Raw genomic sequence first — 20,014 nt, forward strand, 5'->3', positions numbered from 1 at the left:
GTAATAGTTTCATTTCTTCCTAGTAAATATAAAAGTTTTTTCTTTTGTTTTTGAGTCATCTGAGATCCTTTATATCTACCTCATATTCCACTACTTCTACCCCCATTCATTAAGGTAACTATGCTAGAAGTTCTTTACTGAGAGAAGGAAAGATTAAGAACAACAATTTTATTTAAGACAAGTTAGTGGTAGGAAGTAGATTGGAGGAAGGACAGTGGAGTTGTGGTAGAGAAAATAAAAGGTAGAGGAAAACCTTGGATTAGGAGTTAAGAAATCTGATCTTCAATCTTTATTCTGTAAAACCCGTGAAACTACGGGCAATTATTTAAATCTTTCAGAGTCCCAGTTTCTTCATCTGCCAAGATAAATACAATAATATCTTCCTAAATATCTATGTAGACTATAGAAATGCACAATGTTTTAAAGTGATAAAACAGCATATATTTATAGAGGATTGACTTGTTATTCGAAATAGGAAAAGGAGAAGAAACTCAGCTAGAAAATAAACATATGCAAGGAAGGCTAATTTTTTTCTTCTTGGCATTGTATCAAAAGGCTGTTGGGCCCTTCCTCAAAATTCCCTGCAACAGCCAGCTTGGAGAACAGTTCCTGACAGAACAGAGGTGTAGAAAATCTTTGTGTACATCTGGGACAGACCAAGAGACAGGAGCTACATTCTGACAACCTTATTTCTTATATCCAGCTGCAGCAGCAGCAGGAGCAGCAATCTCTTTGCTCCCTATAAATCTACAGGCACCCTAAAAAGTGGAGCATGCACTAATTTTCAAGATTCCTTGGAGAGCCCTGTTACTAATATGTAACTGGTCTCTAATCTTACCTATGAATCAGTGCATGAGAATGCAGGTAGGCCAGCCCCTGCAAGGCACCGTGAGTAATGGCAGCAATTTCCACTTCTTGAAGTGGTTTCTTGTGAACTGAGAAAGGGAAAAAAAATTCAGAAATAGTAATCAATTGCATTCTTTTTAATATCTTATACAATTGTATCATACTGAATTACATACTCTCAAATGACAATTTGAGAATAGATTCATCATATTTCCTATAGAATTGCAATAAATAATCAGTTAACAGGAAACCCAAGTACAAAAACAAACAAATTCCTTAAAACAAAATAAAACGAAGCCTGATATTCACTGTAATGAATTGTTAATTGACTTGTCAGTTGCAAGTCAATGCCTCCACTGATTCCAATTGGCCAGGCCCAAATTTACCAGTCCTTTGTGACATTTTAAATGCCTAGAGTGTTTTAGGTTGTATTATTCTCCTCTCCACAGCGCATCTATAATTACCTCTTCTAACTACAGGTTTTCATTATTTGTGAAAGCAGCTAATAAGCAATTTCTATTCAGAGATCAAGGATGATATAAAAAAGGTTTTTTTTTAATGTAAATTTTTAACTCAATCTCTGTTTATAATAGCATTTGGAGAAGAGAACTGGGTCAGTCAAGATATTTGAAAGAGTTAAATATCAATATAATTTGATACCGTCTACCTCTCTTTCATACATACACGTGAATTTGACGTTTTTGGCTACATACATTAGATCACATTAGCCAAACATTTTTGTAAGTACTTGCCCTGGATGGGCCATGTATTCAACAACAGGAAGGCTACTAATTCACTTTCAGCCACTGTAGAGATAAAGTTTGCACAGCTCATCCACACAACCATTAGGTCTAAGTCATCATCCATTTGCTTTGCCCAAATAAATAAATAAACAAATAAACTTCATTTTAATATAGGAGTAGATAATATTCTGGTCAAGGCATAACAGAAAGGAGGGGATAGTGCTTTTATTCTTACCTTCTAACAAATCGGAGGCTGAGCCTAAGCAATATTCCATCACCAACTGTAATAGATTAAAATAATAACCAAAATAATCACAGTTAATAAGAAACTGCTAAAACCAACCAAGTAACCAAGGAACTAAGGACGCTAGGAGAGTAAGTATTCTGACCTACTTGAATCTGGATTAAATTTTGGTCATCCGACACTAATTGATTTTTATAACTTATCATATGGTTTTGCCATTTCCTCCTTGGAACTGGAATGTTCTAAGACTATAAGGGTACTGATATGAAATGGTCAAGCTGAGATTGCTACTTATTTACTAGGTTCTACACCATCTTGTTTCAAAAAGATTTAAGGTAGTTAGGTTACACTTTAAGTTAAATTTTGTACCTTGGAAAGTGGCAACCAAATACAATACTAATATAATCTATACTGGGAAAACTAAATAAAATAAACCAGTAAGTAGTAAATCCCTTATTTTCACATTTAAAACACTTCCAAACAAGAAAATATTATTTGGAACTCAATCTGAAGATGTACCTTGCTATGTAGCCTTACATTATCTTGCATCTCTGAAATGGGATATTTAAATTTTTATATTAAAATATTTCTAGAACAATCTTATTAACATACTATTGTTATTTCCTGGGTTTGCAATCTTGGGAAGCTTTTCAAAAGCAAAAAGGAGAAAATTCTTTTACTCTCATCTTAGATTTTTTTTTTTAGGTATCCCAGACTACTGATTTATAGACAAGGTCAGAACCACGAGTTCTCAGTGACCAATCTCCACACACATACACTCTACATACTATTTTCTTATTCTAAAAAACATCATTATGTTCCTTTTGAAATATAAATTTCCTAACATCATCTACACATAATCACTATTAACATATTAGCTCTTTTCATTTAAAATAATTGATGCAAAAATAGATGTTTATGTATTATGTATGTTGTATTACTGGAATAATTTAGAAGAATATGAGATAAAATTATATAATACATGATACATAATGTTATGATCATAATATTATATATTATTATACATAATAATGCATTATATAAGATTAATTTATAGTATCATATTCTTCTATATAAATCTAATAATGCCAGGTACATAATACATATTATATATCATATTATTATGTATAATAGAGACATATTTACATCTAAACTATTAAATTTGTTACGTATTTATATAGGTAACTAAATATATAACTATATATGTTAAAATTATTTCATTACCAGAATAATTTAAAACATGAGAAACATAGAAGTTTAAAGTTTTGAAATTTTATTATAGTTTTCTGCTTGACATTAAAATAAGCAGATTCAGAAACATTAATTTTATTTATTTATTAATAGAAGTATGGTTGACATACAATATTATGTTAGTTTCAGGTATACTTCATAGTGATTCAACAATTATCTGTTATGAAATGCTCACTACCCTAATTGTAGTTACCATCTGTCACTGTAGGAAGTTATTAAAATATTACTGACTATATTCCCCATGTACTTTTTTCACCTTCTTTATTTTAACTGGAAGTTTGCACTTCTTAATCTCCTTTACCTATTTCACCCATTCCCCCACCTCTCTTGTCTGGCAACTAACAGTTTGTTCTCTGTGTATATGAGTTTGTTCCTGGTTTTTTGTTTGTTCATTTGTTTTTTTAGATTCCACATATAAGTGGCATCATATAGCTTTTGTCTTTCTCTGTCCAACTTATTTCACTCAGCATAATACCTGCTAGGTCCATCCATGTTGTCACAAATGGCAAGATTTCATTCTTTCTTATGACTAAGTAATATTACGTTGTATATGTACACCACATCTTTATCCATTCATCTGTCAGTATCACTTAGGTTGCTTCCATACCTTGACTATTATAAATATGCTACAATAAACATAGGGGTACATACAGCTTTTCAAATGTGCCATTTGTTCTCTTTGAGTAAATACCAAGTAGTAGAATTACTAGATTGTATGGTATTTCTATTCTTAATTTTCTGAGGAACTTCCATACTGTTTTCCACAGTGGCTGTACCAATTTACATTCATACCAACAATGCACAAGGGTTCCTTTTCTCCATATCCTTGCCAATAATTGTTTTTTTCTTGTCTTTTTGATACTAGCCATTCTAATTGATGTGAAGTATAATTTTATTTCTTATTGTGAAATGAAAGATTCCACATTAAATCAATATTATAATAAACATTAGCTTTTTAGGCGCACTATTTTGTTTCTTCTTTATTGAGGTATAATTGACATACACTATTTCTTTGTTTAACCAATTTTGATGGAAAGATTTCCTAAAGTAAGTAAATTAATATGCACATATAACTTCCTTTAACTGAGTATATGGAATATGAACATAGAACTTTAAAACCAAATGGAGAGAATATGTTTACAGTTATGGTTATATTTTTAAAAATTATATGTTAATGTATATTTTTGTCATGGATATTTTTTCTTATTATTCCATAACATATGGACACCTGAGCTGAGGCCAGTTGTTAATAGCTCTAGTTGCTCTACCTTTTTTTTTTTTTAATATTTATTTATTTGAGAGAGAGAGAGAGAGAGAGAGAGAGACTGAGCCAGCAGGGGGAGGGAGAGAGAAACTCATGCAGATTCCATACTAAGGGTGGAGCCTGACATGGGGCTCAGTCTCACAACCCTGAGATCATGACCTGAGTCATAATCAAGAGTTAGACTTTCAACTGACTGTGCCACCCAGGCATCCCTCTATTTCTAAATTAGAAGTCTGCTTTTTAACTTCCCTGGTTTCTTCTTTCTGGTCAAATCAGTCTTGTGGCTATTTGTATGCATGTCTCTGGCAGTTTAGTTCCTATGAGCATCTTCTATTTAGCCTATCAAATCTGTTGTGGGCAGAGACCCGTTAACCAAGCTTATTAGCACTCTATGTAACCTAAGAGTAAATAAGCTTTAAATAAGAGCTCAGAGGAATTTCTGAAGACTCCAAACACGATATTTAGCACTTGATTGTGTAACATTTATCCTGCCTGCTTAAAATCCCTTTCTTGACTCCTTTAAGGTGGCTGACTCTCCTCAGGAGAACTGACTGCCGGATAATGAGATACTCCTCTGATTAATTACTTTGGCTCAGAACAGAAGTGATGGCTCTAGATATCTTAAAAGATGCTTGAAAAGAAATGTTTAAGTATATTGTTTGGTTGTCTATCTGGGAACAAAAATTATATTCCCTAACTGGAGATCATGTATAGGAAAGCACTTATACTGGTAATTCTCAATAAATGAATTTCAATAAATGATAGATTGGACTTTAAACTGGAATTTAAGATTTGATACAGCACAAAGTATAGCATTTTCATGTACTAAATAGTGCCTAAGGTGCTAACCTAAAAAATACAATCATGTGAAAACATACTAAAAAAAGATAGAGTGAAACAAAAGACTTTTTGGGGAGTGGGGGAGGGGGCAGAAGGAGAGGTAGAGAGAGAATCCCAAGCAGGCTCCACAGCCAGTGCAGAGCATAATGCAGGGCTTGATCTCATGACCTGAGCTGAAATCAAGAGTCAGATGCTTACCTGACTGAGCCACCCAGGCACCCAAGACTGTCATTTTAATCATATGCTAGGCCCTTCTGATAAAACTTGGACCATGACAGTAATACTAAACATAATTCTAAATTTGGGGGGAATTGGAATGAGGAATGAGAAATGGCAATGATGAAAATTCTAGGATGAGAATAAAAGACTCTGCCTTTTACTTCTGCAAATAAATCATTATAAAACAATATTAACTTTTTACTGTTTGTTGATTGTTTATAGAATAAAATTTCTGATAGGCTAGATATCATATTTAATCTTATAGAATGTTTACCATATCACACACTAACAAATGTTAGATACTGATAACAAAAGTCAAATGGGACAGAAATGGGACTGATAATTCTGCAGATCAAAGAGATAACAAAAAACAGAAAAAATTTTAATAGGAAATAAGTGATAATACAGGTCCTTTGACTTACCCAAGCAGTGTGCTCTTTCAAGTAACAACCTTTATACTCAATGGTATTAGGATGCTTTAATTGTTGTAAAAACTTGACTTCCTTGAGAATATCTTGCCATTTCTATTGAAGTAATAAAGAAACTGGTATGATTTTTAGGCTGGAAATAGTATTTTATTATCAAGTATACATATATAGTATCCTTTTCATTATTTTAAATGGACAAGGTAAAGGTTTAATTAAGTGAAGAAGCTGTTTAAATTTGTGTTATTTCTTTAATTTTAGTATATGTAAATGTAAATCTATTACCAAATATTTAGCAAATCTATCATACTACCTTATGTTCTATTCCACAGAAATCCATATGATTGAGATAGAATATTAAGAATATTTATTATACACTTCACAAAAAAGAATAAAAAGAACTATGATAAAGAAATGTTTAAAGAACTTTGTTTCTACTGTCAGTTTCATACTAACTGGCTCATGTCAGTTTAGGTATACAACTGTCTTTAACATACCTCATGTGTCTGTTTCCCACTATAGGACATTTTTTTAACTGCCACCACTTCATTGGTGTGAGCATTTGTGGCCTGTGTTGAGAGAGCAGAAGAAAAAAAATAAAAAGAATGAATGATGTTTCAGCCACTTTAATGTAAATATTTGACTAGAGACTTTAAATAATATTCTCACACTTCATTATCACAGTTTAAAGATGCTGAAACTTCTCATAGGCTAGATAGACATTTCTACCCCACTGTAATGTATAGCTTCTCTTGATCCCTATCCATATATGTGCAAAGACTATAATACTACAAAGGACTGGAGTTTAAAAAAATACACCCAATCAAACAAAAATAAGTCAAATTTCCAAAATATCCATATTGGCTTCACCATGTAAAATGTCCATCATTGGAGAACCAGTTAGGTAATGTAGTACAATCATATGATGAAATAAATAGTTGAAGAATGAAGTAACCTATATGAATATACAGTATTATGGAAAGATATAAAAATATGACAAAAACAAGCTGCATATTATCTTACTTTTGCAAAACAGCACTAATGTGAGTGTATGTGTGGAAACAATGTGAAAGAATTTATACCAGAGTATCTATCAGTGATAATTCCTAGAGCAGTGCTGTCCAACAGAACTTTCTGTCTTGAGGGACATTTTTTATATCTACATTATATATGATAACATGTGAAACGTGGTTACAGTGACTGAGGAAATGGAGTTTATATTTTAATTAATTTAAACCTAAATAGTGGCTACTGCACTGAACAATGCAGCAGAAGGTAAAATTTTAAGAGGGGCTTTCACTTCCAAAAGTACTTATGTTTTAAATAAGAATGTGTTGCATATATACATACATGTGTGTAGTCATCTACAAAGACTGCCTTCTTTCATAATTATCTCTATATCTTTTGCTACCCAAAATATAATAGTTCACTGAGAGCACACATGAAAATAACAAATAACTCAAATAACAGTCTTCCTCCAAATTTACATAAGAGATTTAAAACTAGATATTTTTCTAAAAAATTTCAGAAAAATAAATATAAGACATTAAAAGATTATCTAATTTTGGCTTTCTTTTAATAACAGGGTTCTGTATCAGTGCCACACTCCTGATGTCAGTAAGCTATTTTGGTTCTAAGATATTATTATTGTAAACTAGTAAAGCTATAGCAATGGTTCTGAGGTAAAAGACTGGAATTCACTCACTGATAAAATTCTATCAGGTCACTGATTTTAGAGAAAAATGCATAATCACTTTCTTAAATACTCTTAAAGAAGCTCCTCAGGTAAAACTATGAATTTCTAATTTAAAAATTTTTATTTCTAACTTAAAAAATATATACATTTTTAAAGATTTTCTTTATTTATTCATGAGAGACACATACAGAGAAAAGCAGAGACATAGGCAGAGGGAGAAGCAGGCTCCATGCAGGGAGCCTGACATGGGACTCGATCCCAGGTCTTTGGGATGAGGCCCTGAGTTGAAGGCGGTGCTAAACCTTTGAGCCACCCAGTCTGCCTCAAATATTTTAAAATTAAAAATGAACAATAACTTGATATAAAAAATTCAACCCCAGACTCTTACTGATAAAATACTGAGCAAATGAACCCTTAATGAAAAAAAATTTTTCTACAAGCACTAAAGAAAAAGTACCTATTATAAAAATAAAGTATCTCCTAGTTAAGAGTTTTCAAATCAGTAGGTCTATACAAAGGCATTTTTTAGGTATATTGCTCTTTTAGAAGGTACAGATAGATTTTTGCTAACAACAAAAGTCTCTCACATTTTGCTGGCTTTTAAAATTTAATGCTAAGACTGCTTATATGACAGCAGCAAAGACAAGCTGATGTGAATTCAGTATTACAATCAAGCAAGGTTAGAGTGATTATATCTGAAAAGTAGATTTTTGGGGGATGAATCTATGTACTGTGCAGCTTACGCACCCTGGGAAAGGTGCGTAAGGAAATGCTCAAGCAATGAGGAATTTTAACCTGTAATGGGGTTTTAAAAAACAAATCCTTAACCTTTATAAAAAGAAAAGAAAAGAAAAGACCCACACAAATGGAATCAGAAGGTATTATCTAATTGCTTATTAAGGTTATTTATAATCAGTGCTTGTTTGGTACCAGAGACTTGAAAATAAATCACCCTAGAATAAAAAGATATTTCTTGGGGTGCCTGGGTGACTCAGTCGGTTAAGCATCTGACTCTTGATTTTTGGCTTAGGGTTGTGAGATATAATCCCCAATCTGACTCTGTACTCAGGGAGGGAAGTTTGCTTAAGATTCTCTCTCCCCCTCTTCCTCTGCCCACTCCTTCGGATACACTCTCTCCAAAAATAAATAAATAAATCTTTAAAAAGCATATATATTTTTCCTTACATTTACAGAGTAATCATTACTTAGGACTTGGTAAGTACACTTGCTTACAGAACCTGTCTACTGGAGCACTGACTCAATATTTGAAAAACATTTCCATGTTGATTTTTCTTAGATGTGAAATTTATTTTTTTAAGTTTTTAAATTCCAGTTAGTTAACATACAGTGTAATATTAGTTTCAGGTGTAGAATTTAGTGATTCAACACTTGCATACATCATCCACTGCTTGTCACAAGTGCATTCCTTAATCTCTATCACCTGTTTCACCCATCCCCTTCTTCTCCCCTCTGCTAACCATTAGTGTGTTCTCTAAAGAGTCTATTTAGATATGAATTTTAAAAAAAGATTTTATTTATTTATTCATGAGCGACACACACAGAGAGAGAGAGAGAGAGAGAGGCAGAGACAGAGGCAGAGGGAGAAGCAGGCTCCATGCAGGAAGCCTGAGATGGGACTCAATCCCAGGTCTCCAGGATCACACCCTGGGCTGAAGGCGGCGCTAAACCGCTGAGCCACCGGGCTGCCCTGAAATTTTTAATATAATTTTATAGTGGTTAAAATTCAGAAACTTAAAAAAAAAATCAATGTTTTAATACAGAGAAAGCTAACTATCAGTGGGGTCTCAGCTTTCCAGTACTTCAAACAATATTATGATTACAACCTCTACACGTTTCAAGTGTTGTGTTGAAGCTTACATTCATACTTAACACTTCCAATAGTCTCACTGATCTCAGTAACTTTAAGCAAGATCATTAACTCAAAAAATATTTAGATTCCTATGTGTTTGATATTTTCTTAACCATTTCCAGCTATATTTGATTCTCATCCACTTGTTGCTGATTTATAAAAAAAATTAAAAAATTAAAAATAAGCTTTTCTTTTTGCTGTTATTAAGTCTCAACTAAAACTAAAAGGTAATTATATCCAGAAGAACAGAACTAAATTATTAGCCTTAGATGGATTATAGAAGATACACTAAGTTCAACAAAGCAACACTAGAAATGAAGAACCTACATAGTCGTGTTAAGTGAATACAAAAATGAGCATGCTTGGCCCTTTTCTATTTTCCTTTAATATGATTTCTTACTATCTCATCTGTTCATGCTGCTAATTTCTGAATTATGTAAATCCAGACACACAGTGATATTTCATCAAGTTAACAGCTTCCATTTTTTCTAAATATACTCTCAGCTGATTGATCCTATAAGAGCTGAGCTAGCTTATAATTCACGTTGAACATACTTCCTGGCATCATTCTGTGTAAAAGCTATAAACTACAAAAATCTAACAGAATTATAGTGTTTAGGTATAAAAATGTTGTTGCTAGAATCTGGTCTTAATGGCTTGCTAGCACGACCAGGATTCATGAAAAGTACTAATTAGCAGTGCTCCCAATTTCTCTGAGCTCTCTATAATTCATTCCTTCATTCAACAAATACTTATTAGGTATTCAAAAATTGTCAGGTATTGGGCTAAGAATTATGAGTAAATGTGTCTACTATCTATCTCTCATGTAGCAGCATAGACAGTAACAAAAACATTATAACCAACAAATATAAAATTGCAATTGTGACAGGTGCTGTAAACAAGAGTATGTGTTACTCTGAGAAAAAAAACCGGGGGATGTGACTTGGGCATGTCAGACAAGAGGTCCTTGAGGAAATGAGGCTTCAGCTGAGAGCTTAAAGAGAAACAGGAGTTAAGAAGGTGAGGTAAAAGGGGAAACACATTCCAGAGAGAATGGTTTATGCAAAGATCCTATGATGATGGTCAAAAGAAAGCTATAATATTATATAGCTAAGGCAATGAGAACAAGATATAGCTTCAGTACAAACAGGGACACATCGTGGAAGACCTTTTAGGCTGGGTACAGTAAGGGTTTTGATCTCAGCCTAAGAACGGAGAGCTCCTGAAGGCTTTATAGATAAAGGTGATGTGATCGGATTTACTTCTTTTTCTCCCAAGCTCACTGTAGTGCAGACAACAGACTAAAGACAGACCTAGAATGGACACACAAAGATGGGAGGATATTGCAGTTGTCCAAGGAAAAGACGATAGTCTTCTGGGTTCTCATGGTATGAGTAACTAGAGGAAGAATCTATTAATCCTGAGGGAGGAATTATACATAAATATTACTGTGGCCAGTGAGAACTCCATTTTTAAGGTATTACCTATGTGACCCTTATGAATGAAAGGTTTAAGCTTTTCTAAGTCTTACTGTAAAGTATAAGTTAATTCTTCTTTAATCTGTTTTTTACAGCTTTATGGGTTTCTATGAGCCTGTATTATTCATTTTGCATACGGGTGATACTATATAGTTAATGATTACATTTTCAAAACCACTCAGTTATGCTTATGATTTCTCTAGTCTATCATATCAACAAATAACATATATTTAGTGTCTGCTGTAAACAAGGCACTGGGCTAGCCTTTAGAGTTATAAAGAAATATTAGAAACGGTCCTCATGGGATCCCTGGGTGGCGCAGTGGTTTGGCACCTGCCTTTGGCCCAGGGCGCAATCCTGGAGACCCGGGATCAAGTCCCACGTCGGGCTCCTGGTGCATGGAGCCTGCTTCTCCCTCTGCCTGTGTCTCTGCCTCTCCCTCTCTCTCTCTGTGACTATCATAAATAAATAAAAAATTAAAAAAAAAAGAAACAGTCCTCATTTTCAAAAGGCATATACTCTCGCTAAATAGACAGGACTTAGCCCAAACAGCAAATAGATCACTAGGTCTTCTGCAGCCTACTACAAAGTAGGTCTCATTTAGTCCTTAGTACAAAGGCTTGCAGGTAAGTTTCAAAACATGCTTGGTTTTTTTGTAGTCAAAGGTGAATTTTGAGAGGGCTCTAGCTGCTTTTTTAAAAAATTTACTTTTTAAAAATTTAAATTCAAGTTAGTTAATGTATTGGGTCTTTTTGGTTGCAAGGGTAGAATTTAGTGATTCATTAGTTGCATATAACATCCAGTGCTCATTACATCTAGCTGCTTTGTAAAATATTAAAGTCAAATAGAGATTGGAACTACTCTGACTCTGGCCAAGAAAGATTCTGAGAGGATGAATGGAGTTGTAAATAGAAGGAAAGTAAGAAAATATGACTGAGGAAAGTATCTTGGAGCAAAACAAATAGGTCATAAATAAATACATACAGGATATTTCTATTTTTTAAAAGTTCGAAACCAGGCAAAACCAAATTATATTGTTAAGATGCAGAAGAAAGTGGGCTCCATACAAAGAAAGGCTAGAAAATCATCACCATAAAATTCAAAATAGACAAAACTTAAGAGGGGCTTCCAAGGTGCTGGCAATATTCTATTTCTTGGCCTGGCAGGTGTTTATAAAGGGATTTACCTTTTAATTGTTCTTTAAGTTACATATTAAAATATATGGGGGGGATCCCTGGGTGGCTCAGTGGTTTGGCGCCTGCCTTTGGCCCAGGACGTGATCCTGGAGTCCCGGGATCAAGTCCCGCGTCAGGCTCCCCGCATGGAGCCTGCTTCTCCCTCCTCCTATGTTTCTGCGCCCCCCCCCCTCTGTCTATCATAAACAAACAAACAAATAAATAAAATAAAATATATGGGTATGTATTTGTGCACACTTCTGTATGTATATTTATAATTTAAAAATCCTCTTTTTAAAAAAGCATCCCTAGGGTACCTGGCTGACTCAATTGGCAGAGCATGTGACTCTTGATCTCAAGGTTGTGAGTTTGAGCTCCATGTTGGGGGCAGAGATTACTATAAACAAACAAACAAATAAACTTAAGGGGAAAAAAAAAGCATCCCTTTGAATGAAGAAGACAGGACTTCGGTTGGGCCTTAAATAGGATTCTAAACTCAAAGACTAATATAGCACTGTTGACTAGAAAATCAGCACTCTTTTCAGCCCTGGAAGGCCACTTAATGATAAAATATACTTGAATAGAAGTCAAATATTAGATGGGGGCAAAGGAGAAGTTATGGTAGTGCTGAGCACAGACACAAAAGCATGAGAAAGTTCAGGGAAAATCCAGGCTGAAGATTTGGCTAGAAACAAAAAGATGAGCTAAAAAAGCAATTAATAAAATCTTATCTGTAAGGACAACTGAAGATAAGCCCTACCCAGATGCCAAAACATAAAGGATCACCTAAAAGTCAAATACCATTTAAGAAAAAAACCTATTCTATAACAGGTTTAGAGGAGAAATAAGTAATAAGTAGTATTTAAACATTACTTGCTTTAATGGACTAGGCCTCTTAAAAATATTTATGACTTTGATGAGGCAAACTTCTAAGGTTATATAAATAAATTAAAAAGTACATTTTCTGTAATGAATTTCAAGTGAATGAGATATGCTAACATTTCAGTCACTTCCCATTCTCCTCATCAGAAGATAATCACAGTCTTAGAATTCAAATTGACTTTAGGGTATAAACCTTATATCCTTTAACTTAAAATTATGACTTGACATGGATATTACTAAAAATCTTTGTTGGTCCATCTTTCTGAGTAGCCATCTATCCATCCATCCATCCATCCATCCATCCATCATTTATTGAGTTCCTACTATTATCAGACACTATATAGGTTACTGGGGATATAGCAATGATAAGATAGACATAATCCTTACCCTCATGGCACTTATGTAGGAGGAGGGACATACATGAGTCAAAAAGTCTTACACATAATTATTTAATTATAACCATGATAAATGCAACAATATGCAAGCACAGTCTACTATGAGATCATAAAGAAAGTCTTAATTTAGTGCTGGACAGTTGAACAGGAAAGGCAATTTTGTGGATGTACTTAAGCTGAAATCTGTAGGATAAGCAGGAGTTAGGTAGGGATGGGGATGCAATGTGCAGAGTTTTCCAGGTGAGAGGAAGAGAATGTATAAAGGCCCTGAGGCAGAAAAATAGCTTGGCATATAGAAGAAATGCATAGGGCCAAAATTCAGGCTTATAACATTTTTTGGACTTCCTTGATAGCAGAGTCAGGTGGTGATAGAGATACCACTGACTTTAATAATGCCTAGAACTCTAGGACTGTTTTTTTCAGCAATGAGTATTTGCCTCTAGTGTAGACATTTAATTTGCAGAATAAACATTAAAACCAATATTTTACAAGTAATGGAATGTACAGAATTCAAACTTCTCTAACTTAATCTCTCTAAACAATTCTAAAATTACTTACAAAATAAACTGCTCCAAAACTTCCATGTCCAATTTCATGCAAATCAATAAAAAGTTCTTCAGGGTCGTCTTTGTAGAAGAGATCAGCAATCTCTGGGTCCTTTGGCACCCCTTTACGCATGATGACCAATATCTGCAAACGTCTTGCTTTTGATATCCCAGTCAGCCTTATCTCTCATTTATAAATATTTGGAGGGGGAGGTAAGTTTTTAGTACCTGTAGAAAAATAAGGTTTGACATTCACTTATTTCTAAAACATCTTGGTTGGTGGCAATATAAATTAACATTAAAAAATACCTTGGTCTTACAACTTCATAATAAAAAGACAACTCGAAAGAAAAATGGGCAAAGGATCTGAATAGACATTTATCCAAAGATACACATGAAAAGATGCTCCACATTATTAGTCATTAGAGAAATAAAAATTAAAGTCATAGTAATATACCATTTAAATCCACTAGGAATACTACTATCAAAAAGTCAAATAAATATGGGTAAGGACGTGGAGAAATTGGAACCCTCTAAACCTGCTGGTGGGAATGTAAATTGTGTATCATTGTGGGAAACAGATTGGCAGTTCGTCAAAAACTTAAAAATTAAGTTACCATTTGAATCAGAAATTCTACTCGTTGGTATAGGCCCAAGAGGAATAAAAACATATGTCCACATAAATACTTATATGGGCGGATATTGACCACAGCATGATTCATAGTAGCCAGAGCTAGATACAACCCAAATGTCCATTTGATGAATGAACAAACAAAATGTGGTACATCTGTACAATGGAATATTATTCCGGCAATATATGCTACAAGATGCATAAAACTTGTAAACATAATGTGAAGTTAAAGAAGCCAGTCACAAAAGATGACATAGTAAATAACTCCATTTATAGAATATACCCAAAATAACTAAATATATAGACACAGAAAGCAGATTATTGGTTGCCTACGGCTAGAGGAAGTAGAGTTTGGGAGTGATAGCTAAAATGTATGGGCTTTCTTTTTAGAGTGATGAAAATGTTCTAAAATTGATTGTGGTGATGGTTGCTCAATGGTTAATATACCAAAATCCACTGAATTGTATACTTTAAATGAGCTATATCTCAAGAAATCTGTTTTTTTTTTTAAAGATTTTATTTATTTATTCATGAAAGACACACAGACACACACACACAGAGGCAGAGACACAGGCAGAGGAAGAAGCAGGCTCCATGCAGGAATCTCAATGTAGGCCTTGGTTCCGGGACTCCAGGATCAAGCCCTGGGCCAAAGGCAAACACTCAACCACTGAGTCACCCAGGCATCCCTCAATAAATCTGTTTTTAAAAGTATTTTGGTCTAATTAATATTGAAATAATAAAAGCTAAGATTTATTAAGCACATGTCAGGCAACACTAAATTCCATATATGTATATATTATCTTCTTTAATCCCTACTGCAGCTTCATAATGTAGGACTTCATTACTTTGATTTTATACAACAAACTACAACTGAGAGGCAAAACTACTCCCCCATAATCAGGCAGCTAGTATTTGTCAGAACTGGGGCCCAACCCCAGATCTAACTGTAAAGCCCAGGATCTTAATTAATATACAATACAGACATATAGAATAGGTAATTAAGTAACAAACTGCTCTAATTTGAAGATTATGCTAAATATTCACTTAAAGAAGAAGGTTATTCTGCTGCTACACAAAATATTCTGATTTTATAGTTTATATTAAAAAAAGGTCATATTTTGGGATGCCTGGGTAACTCAGTGGTTGAGTGTCTGCCTTCAGCTCAGGTCATGATTTCAGGGTCCTAGGATTGAGTCTTACATCAGCTTCCCTGCAGGGAGCCTGCTTCTTCCTCTGCCTAGGTCTCTGCCTCTCTCTGTGTCTCTCATGAAAAAAATACATAAAAACATTTTTATAAAATGACATATTTTGACATATATTAGTTGTTAATAGTTACATTTAGTTGGTATAGATCCTTTTTTATTTTTGGAAAAAAAACTGAAATATTAACTTTCCTCTGTTATCATAAATACTTTGCCACCATCAATCAATCACTCCAACACAGAACTTATCACCAGACAGTTTGTGTTTCTTCCTTGACCCACTAGATAAATACGCTAGACATTTAGTTATTGGTCAATAAAATTACATTTTTAAAAATGTGAGCCAACAAGCTTCATTCAAGGAGAGGAGAAAATGAGTGTCGTTAATACAGAAGTATCAGTAGTCAGTGCTAAGAAGCATTTTTCTCTTGTGACATGCATGAAAGCCTTAGGTGACCATGTACATTACTTCATATGGTTAGTCTATTTAAATAATTAGCATATGCAGGTCATCAACCTAATTATCCATCTAGCCAGGCAACTCTTTCCCTGACTCAACAAATATTTATTGAGTCCCTACTATTCTCCAGGCATGTACTGGATGTTGGTCCCATGTACAATGGGATATGGTCCCTGTCCTTAAAGGGTTTAGAGTCTTATGGAGGAATAAACAGTACAATATCATGATACAAATAACAAAATGGTTATAAATGATTATTATGATGAAAGGGCAAAAAATTTAATAGAAGATATAATAGGGTGACCCAGTCTTATTTTTTCTCGGATATAAAAAAGCATGCCTTTTTAGGAAAAATCAAAGTAGATCATTCAATATGGACGTATGTAACAGGTGGAAGGAGAAAATATAAAGCTGGTGTTAAGCCAAGGAAAATCACAACAGGCCTTTTAGACCATATTAAGAAATTTGGACTTTATCCTGAGGGTAGTGGGGAACCATTAAATATTTTTTTAAATATTTTATTTATTTATTCATAGAGACAGAGAGAGAGAGAGGCAGAGACACAGGCAGAGGGAGAAGCAGGCATCATACAGAGAGAGAGCCTGATGTGGGACTCGATCCAGGGTCTCCAGGATCACGCCCTGGGCTGCAGGCGGCGCTAAACCGCTGCGCCACCGGGGCTTCCCCATAAAAGATTTTAAATAGGAAAAAAGGATTCCCCTGCAATACTACACCTATAATCCTGGGCACTAATCCTGACAATCCATAAGTGCCGACATAACCAAACGTAAAGTCAATATATCGATACTCTTGAAAAAGTAACAAAAATCTAGTCAGTCAAGTGACAAAAAGTACACAACTAACATTCAAAAAGTGCTATTGCTTTTATTGCTTATGTTTGAGAACAGAAAAGGGAAACTATGCATTAAATCAAAGATATGCCTTTTGGAAACTATGCCAAAAAAAATAAAAAAAGCAAATTATGAGCTTGTCTTTAGGAAAAACAAAAAAAATCTGTGACCTTTCCAATCATCAAAATGTATTCCAAACTTTTAAATATTTTGGCTTTAGTGTGAATAAAGCTAAGTACTATGGATAATCATTAGGAGGAAACACACAGATGTCATACTCTAGACTAAAATGATTCTCAAAAGAGACAGATATTTAAATATAAAAAAGAGACCACAAAAACTTCTAAAATAAATTTCAGGTGAATCTTTAATCACTAAGCAAGACACCAGAGGCAAAAGTCATAAACTAAAATCAGTAAGTTTGATTATATACAATTATAACTTCTTTATCTTGAAAAATATAATGAATGGACTTCTGTTTCCAGCCAAGATGGAGTAACAGTGACTGGATTTATTATCTGCCACCAGAAACAACTAACATTACAAGAAAGAAAACAGACCAAAATTCTTTATAAATACAGATGCAAAAACTGATAACAAAATTATAGCAAATAAAACTCAATAATATTTAAAATGGATAATATATCATAAGTAGATGGGATTTATCTCAGGAATGCAATGTTGGTTTAATACTCAAAAATTAAGCAATGTAATTCCCCCAATCAACAATTTGATAAAAAGCCAAATGACCATCTCTAAAGATTTCAAAAAAAATCATTTGACAAAATCCAAAATTCAAACCTGATAAAAAACTCTGAGCCAACTCAGAATAGAAGGTAATATCCCCTACCTGATAAAGGAAATATAGGAAGCATTTATAGCTAATATCAAATGTAATGGTCAAATACCTAATTATTTCCTCCTAAGATCAGGAATGAGGCAATGAAGTCTGCTCTTAGCATTTCTCTTCAACATTGTGCTGGATGGTCTATAAAGTGCAATATGGCAAGAAAAAAATGAAATGAAAGACATCAAGATTGGAAAGAAAGGAGTTATACTTTTACTGACAAAGAACAAACCCACCTAAGTAGAAAATTCAATGCAATCTACCAAAAGCTACTAGAATTAATAACTGAGTTAACCAAAGTGGCAAAATACAAGCTCAAGATCAATATATAAACCTTAATTATACTTTTATGTATGAACAAATGGAAATCAAAACTTTAAAACATCATAATAGCATAAAAATATGAAATACCTAGGGATAAATCTGACAAAGAATGTGCAAGACCTATATATTGAAAATTATAAAATAATGGTGAAAGGACTTAAAGACAGAATGAAGAGAGGTAACTGTGGCTATAGGTCAGAAGAATCAATATTGATTTTTCTTTAGAAAAATAAATTGGGCGATGCCTGGGGGGCTCAGCGGTTGAGCATCTATCTGCCTTTGGCTCAGGATGTGATCCCAGATCTAGGATCAAGTCCCACATCGGGCTCCCTGCAGGGAACCTACTTCTCCCTCTGCCTATGTCTCTGCCACTCTCACCCTCTGTCTCTCATGAATAAATAAATAAAAATCTTTAAAAAAAAAAGAAAGAAAAAGAAATTGAGAAGCTGATTCTAAAATGCATATGAAAATGCTAAAGGACCTAAAATAACCAAAACAACTTTGAGAAAAGGAAGACAAAGTTGAGAGGCTGACATAATCTAATTGCAAGATTTATCATAGGGCTACAGTTATCAAGATAGTGTGAAACTAGCATATATAGGCAAACAAATAAATGCAACAAAATAGGAAGTCCAGAGGAGACCCTCACATTTGTGGACAACTGAACTTGGATAAAGGTGCAAAGGTAATTCAGTGAAAAAAGTCTTCAATGAATGGTACTAGAATAACTGTATAAATATATACAAAAAAAAGGATCTTTTTTGATCCATACCTAAGTACACCATATACAAAAATTAACTTCAAATGGATCATGGAACTAAATATAAAACATACAATTAAAAAAAATCCTTGAGTCCGGGGAGGAGCAAGATGGCGGAAGAGCAGGGTCTCCAAATCACCTGTCTCCACCAAACTACCTAGAAAACCTTCAAATTATCCTGAAAATCTATGAATTCGGCCTGAGATTTAAAGAGAGACCAGCTGGAATGCTACAGTGAGAAGAGTTCGCGCTTCTATCAAGGTAGGAAGACGGGGAAAAAGAAGTAAAGAAACAAAGGCCTCCAAGGGGGAGGGGCCCCGCGAGGAGCCGGGCTGAGGCCGGGGCGAGTGTCCCCAGGACAGGAGAGCCCGTCCCGGAGGAGCAGGAGCTGCACCGACCTTCCCGGGCGGAAAGGGGCTCGCGGGGAGGTGGAGCAGGACCCAGGAGGGCGAGGATCTCCTCGGGCTCCCCGGGACAGTAACAGCAACTGCGCGCCCAGGAGAGTGCGCCGAGCTCCCTAAGGGCTGCAGCGCGCACGGCGGGACCCGGCGGGACCCGGAGCAGCTCGGAGGGGCTCGGGCGGCAGCTCCGCGGAGGGGGCTGCGGGGCGGGAGCAGCTCGGAGGGGCTCGGGCAGAGGAAGAGGCTCCGTGCAGAGGGGCCTGCGCGGTTCCAGGAGCAGCTCGGAGGGGCTCGGGCGGTGGCTCCGCGGAGGGGGCTGCGCGGCCCGGGAGCGCGAATCCACCAGCGCAGGCTCCGGAGCACAAGGCGCCGGGACACAGCCCAGGATCCCGCCTCCCCCGGGACAGGCAGAGGCCGGGAGGGCCCAGGACAGCAAGGACGCTCCTGCCCCAGCTGAGCACATCAGCGGCCCCGCCCCGGAGCCTCCAGGCCCTGCAGACGGAGAGCTCAGGAGTTCCTGCCGGAGCTGAATCCAGGTTTCCAGAGCTGCCCCGCCACTGGGGCTGTTCCTCCTGCGGCCTCACGGGGTAAACAACCCCCACCGAGCCCTGCACCAGGCAGGGGCACAGCAGCTCCCCCAACTGCTAACACCTGAAAATCAG

The 20,014-nt window shown here is 35.4% G+C and overlaps 1 protein-coding gene across 2 annotated transcripts in view; it reads right to left on the reverse strand.

The window, feature by feature from the left end:
• Positions 1 to 20,014, reverse strand: part of TAOK3 (TAO kinase 3) — a 185,311-nt gene that overhangs the window by 74,062 nt on the left and 91,235 nt on the right. For both annotated transcript variants that reach the window (XM_038575265.1, XM_038575266.1), the window contains exons 3-7: positions 13,887 to 14,101; positions 6,330 to 6,401; positions 5,830 to 5,931; positions 1,825 to 1,870; positions 839 to 935 (exon numbers count right to left, since the gene is read on the reverse strand). In XM_038575265.1, coding sequence (XP_038431193.1) covers positions 839 to 935; positions 1,825 to 1,870; positions 5,830 to 5,931; positions 6,330 to 6,401; positions 13,887 to 14,006 — 437 coding nt within the window. In that variant the 5' untranslated portion in view covers positions 14,007 to 14,101. The remainder of the gene's footprint in view (positions 1 to 838; positions 936 to 1,824; positions 1,871 to 5,829; positions 5,932 to 6,329; positions 6,402 to 13,886; positions 14,102 to 20,014) is intronic.

This window comes from Canis lupus, chromosome 26, assembly GCF_011100685.1.
Source record: "Canis lupus familiaris isolate Mischka breed German Shepherd chromosome 26, alternate assembly UU_Cfam_GSD_1.0, whole genome shotgun sequence".
NCBI classification, from domain to species: domain Eukaryota; kingdom Metazoa; phylum Chordata; class Mammalia; order Carnivora; family Canidae; genus Canis; species Canis lupus.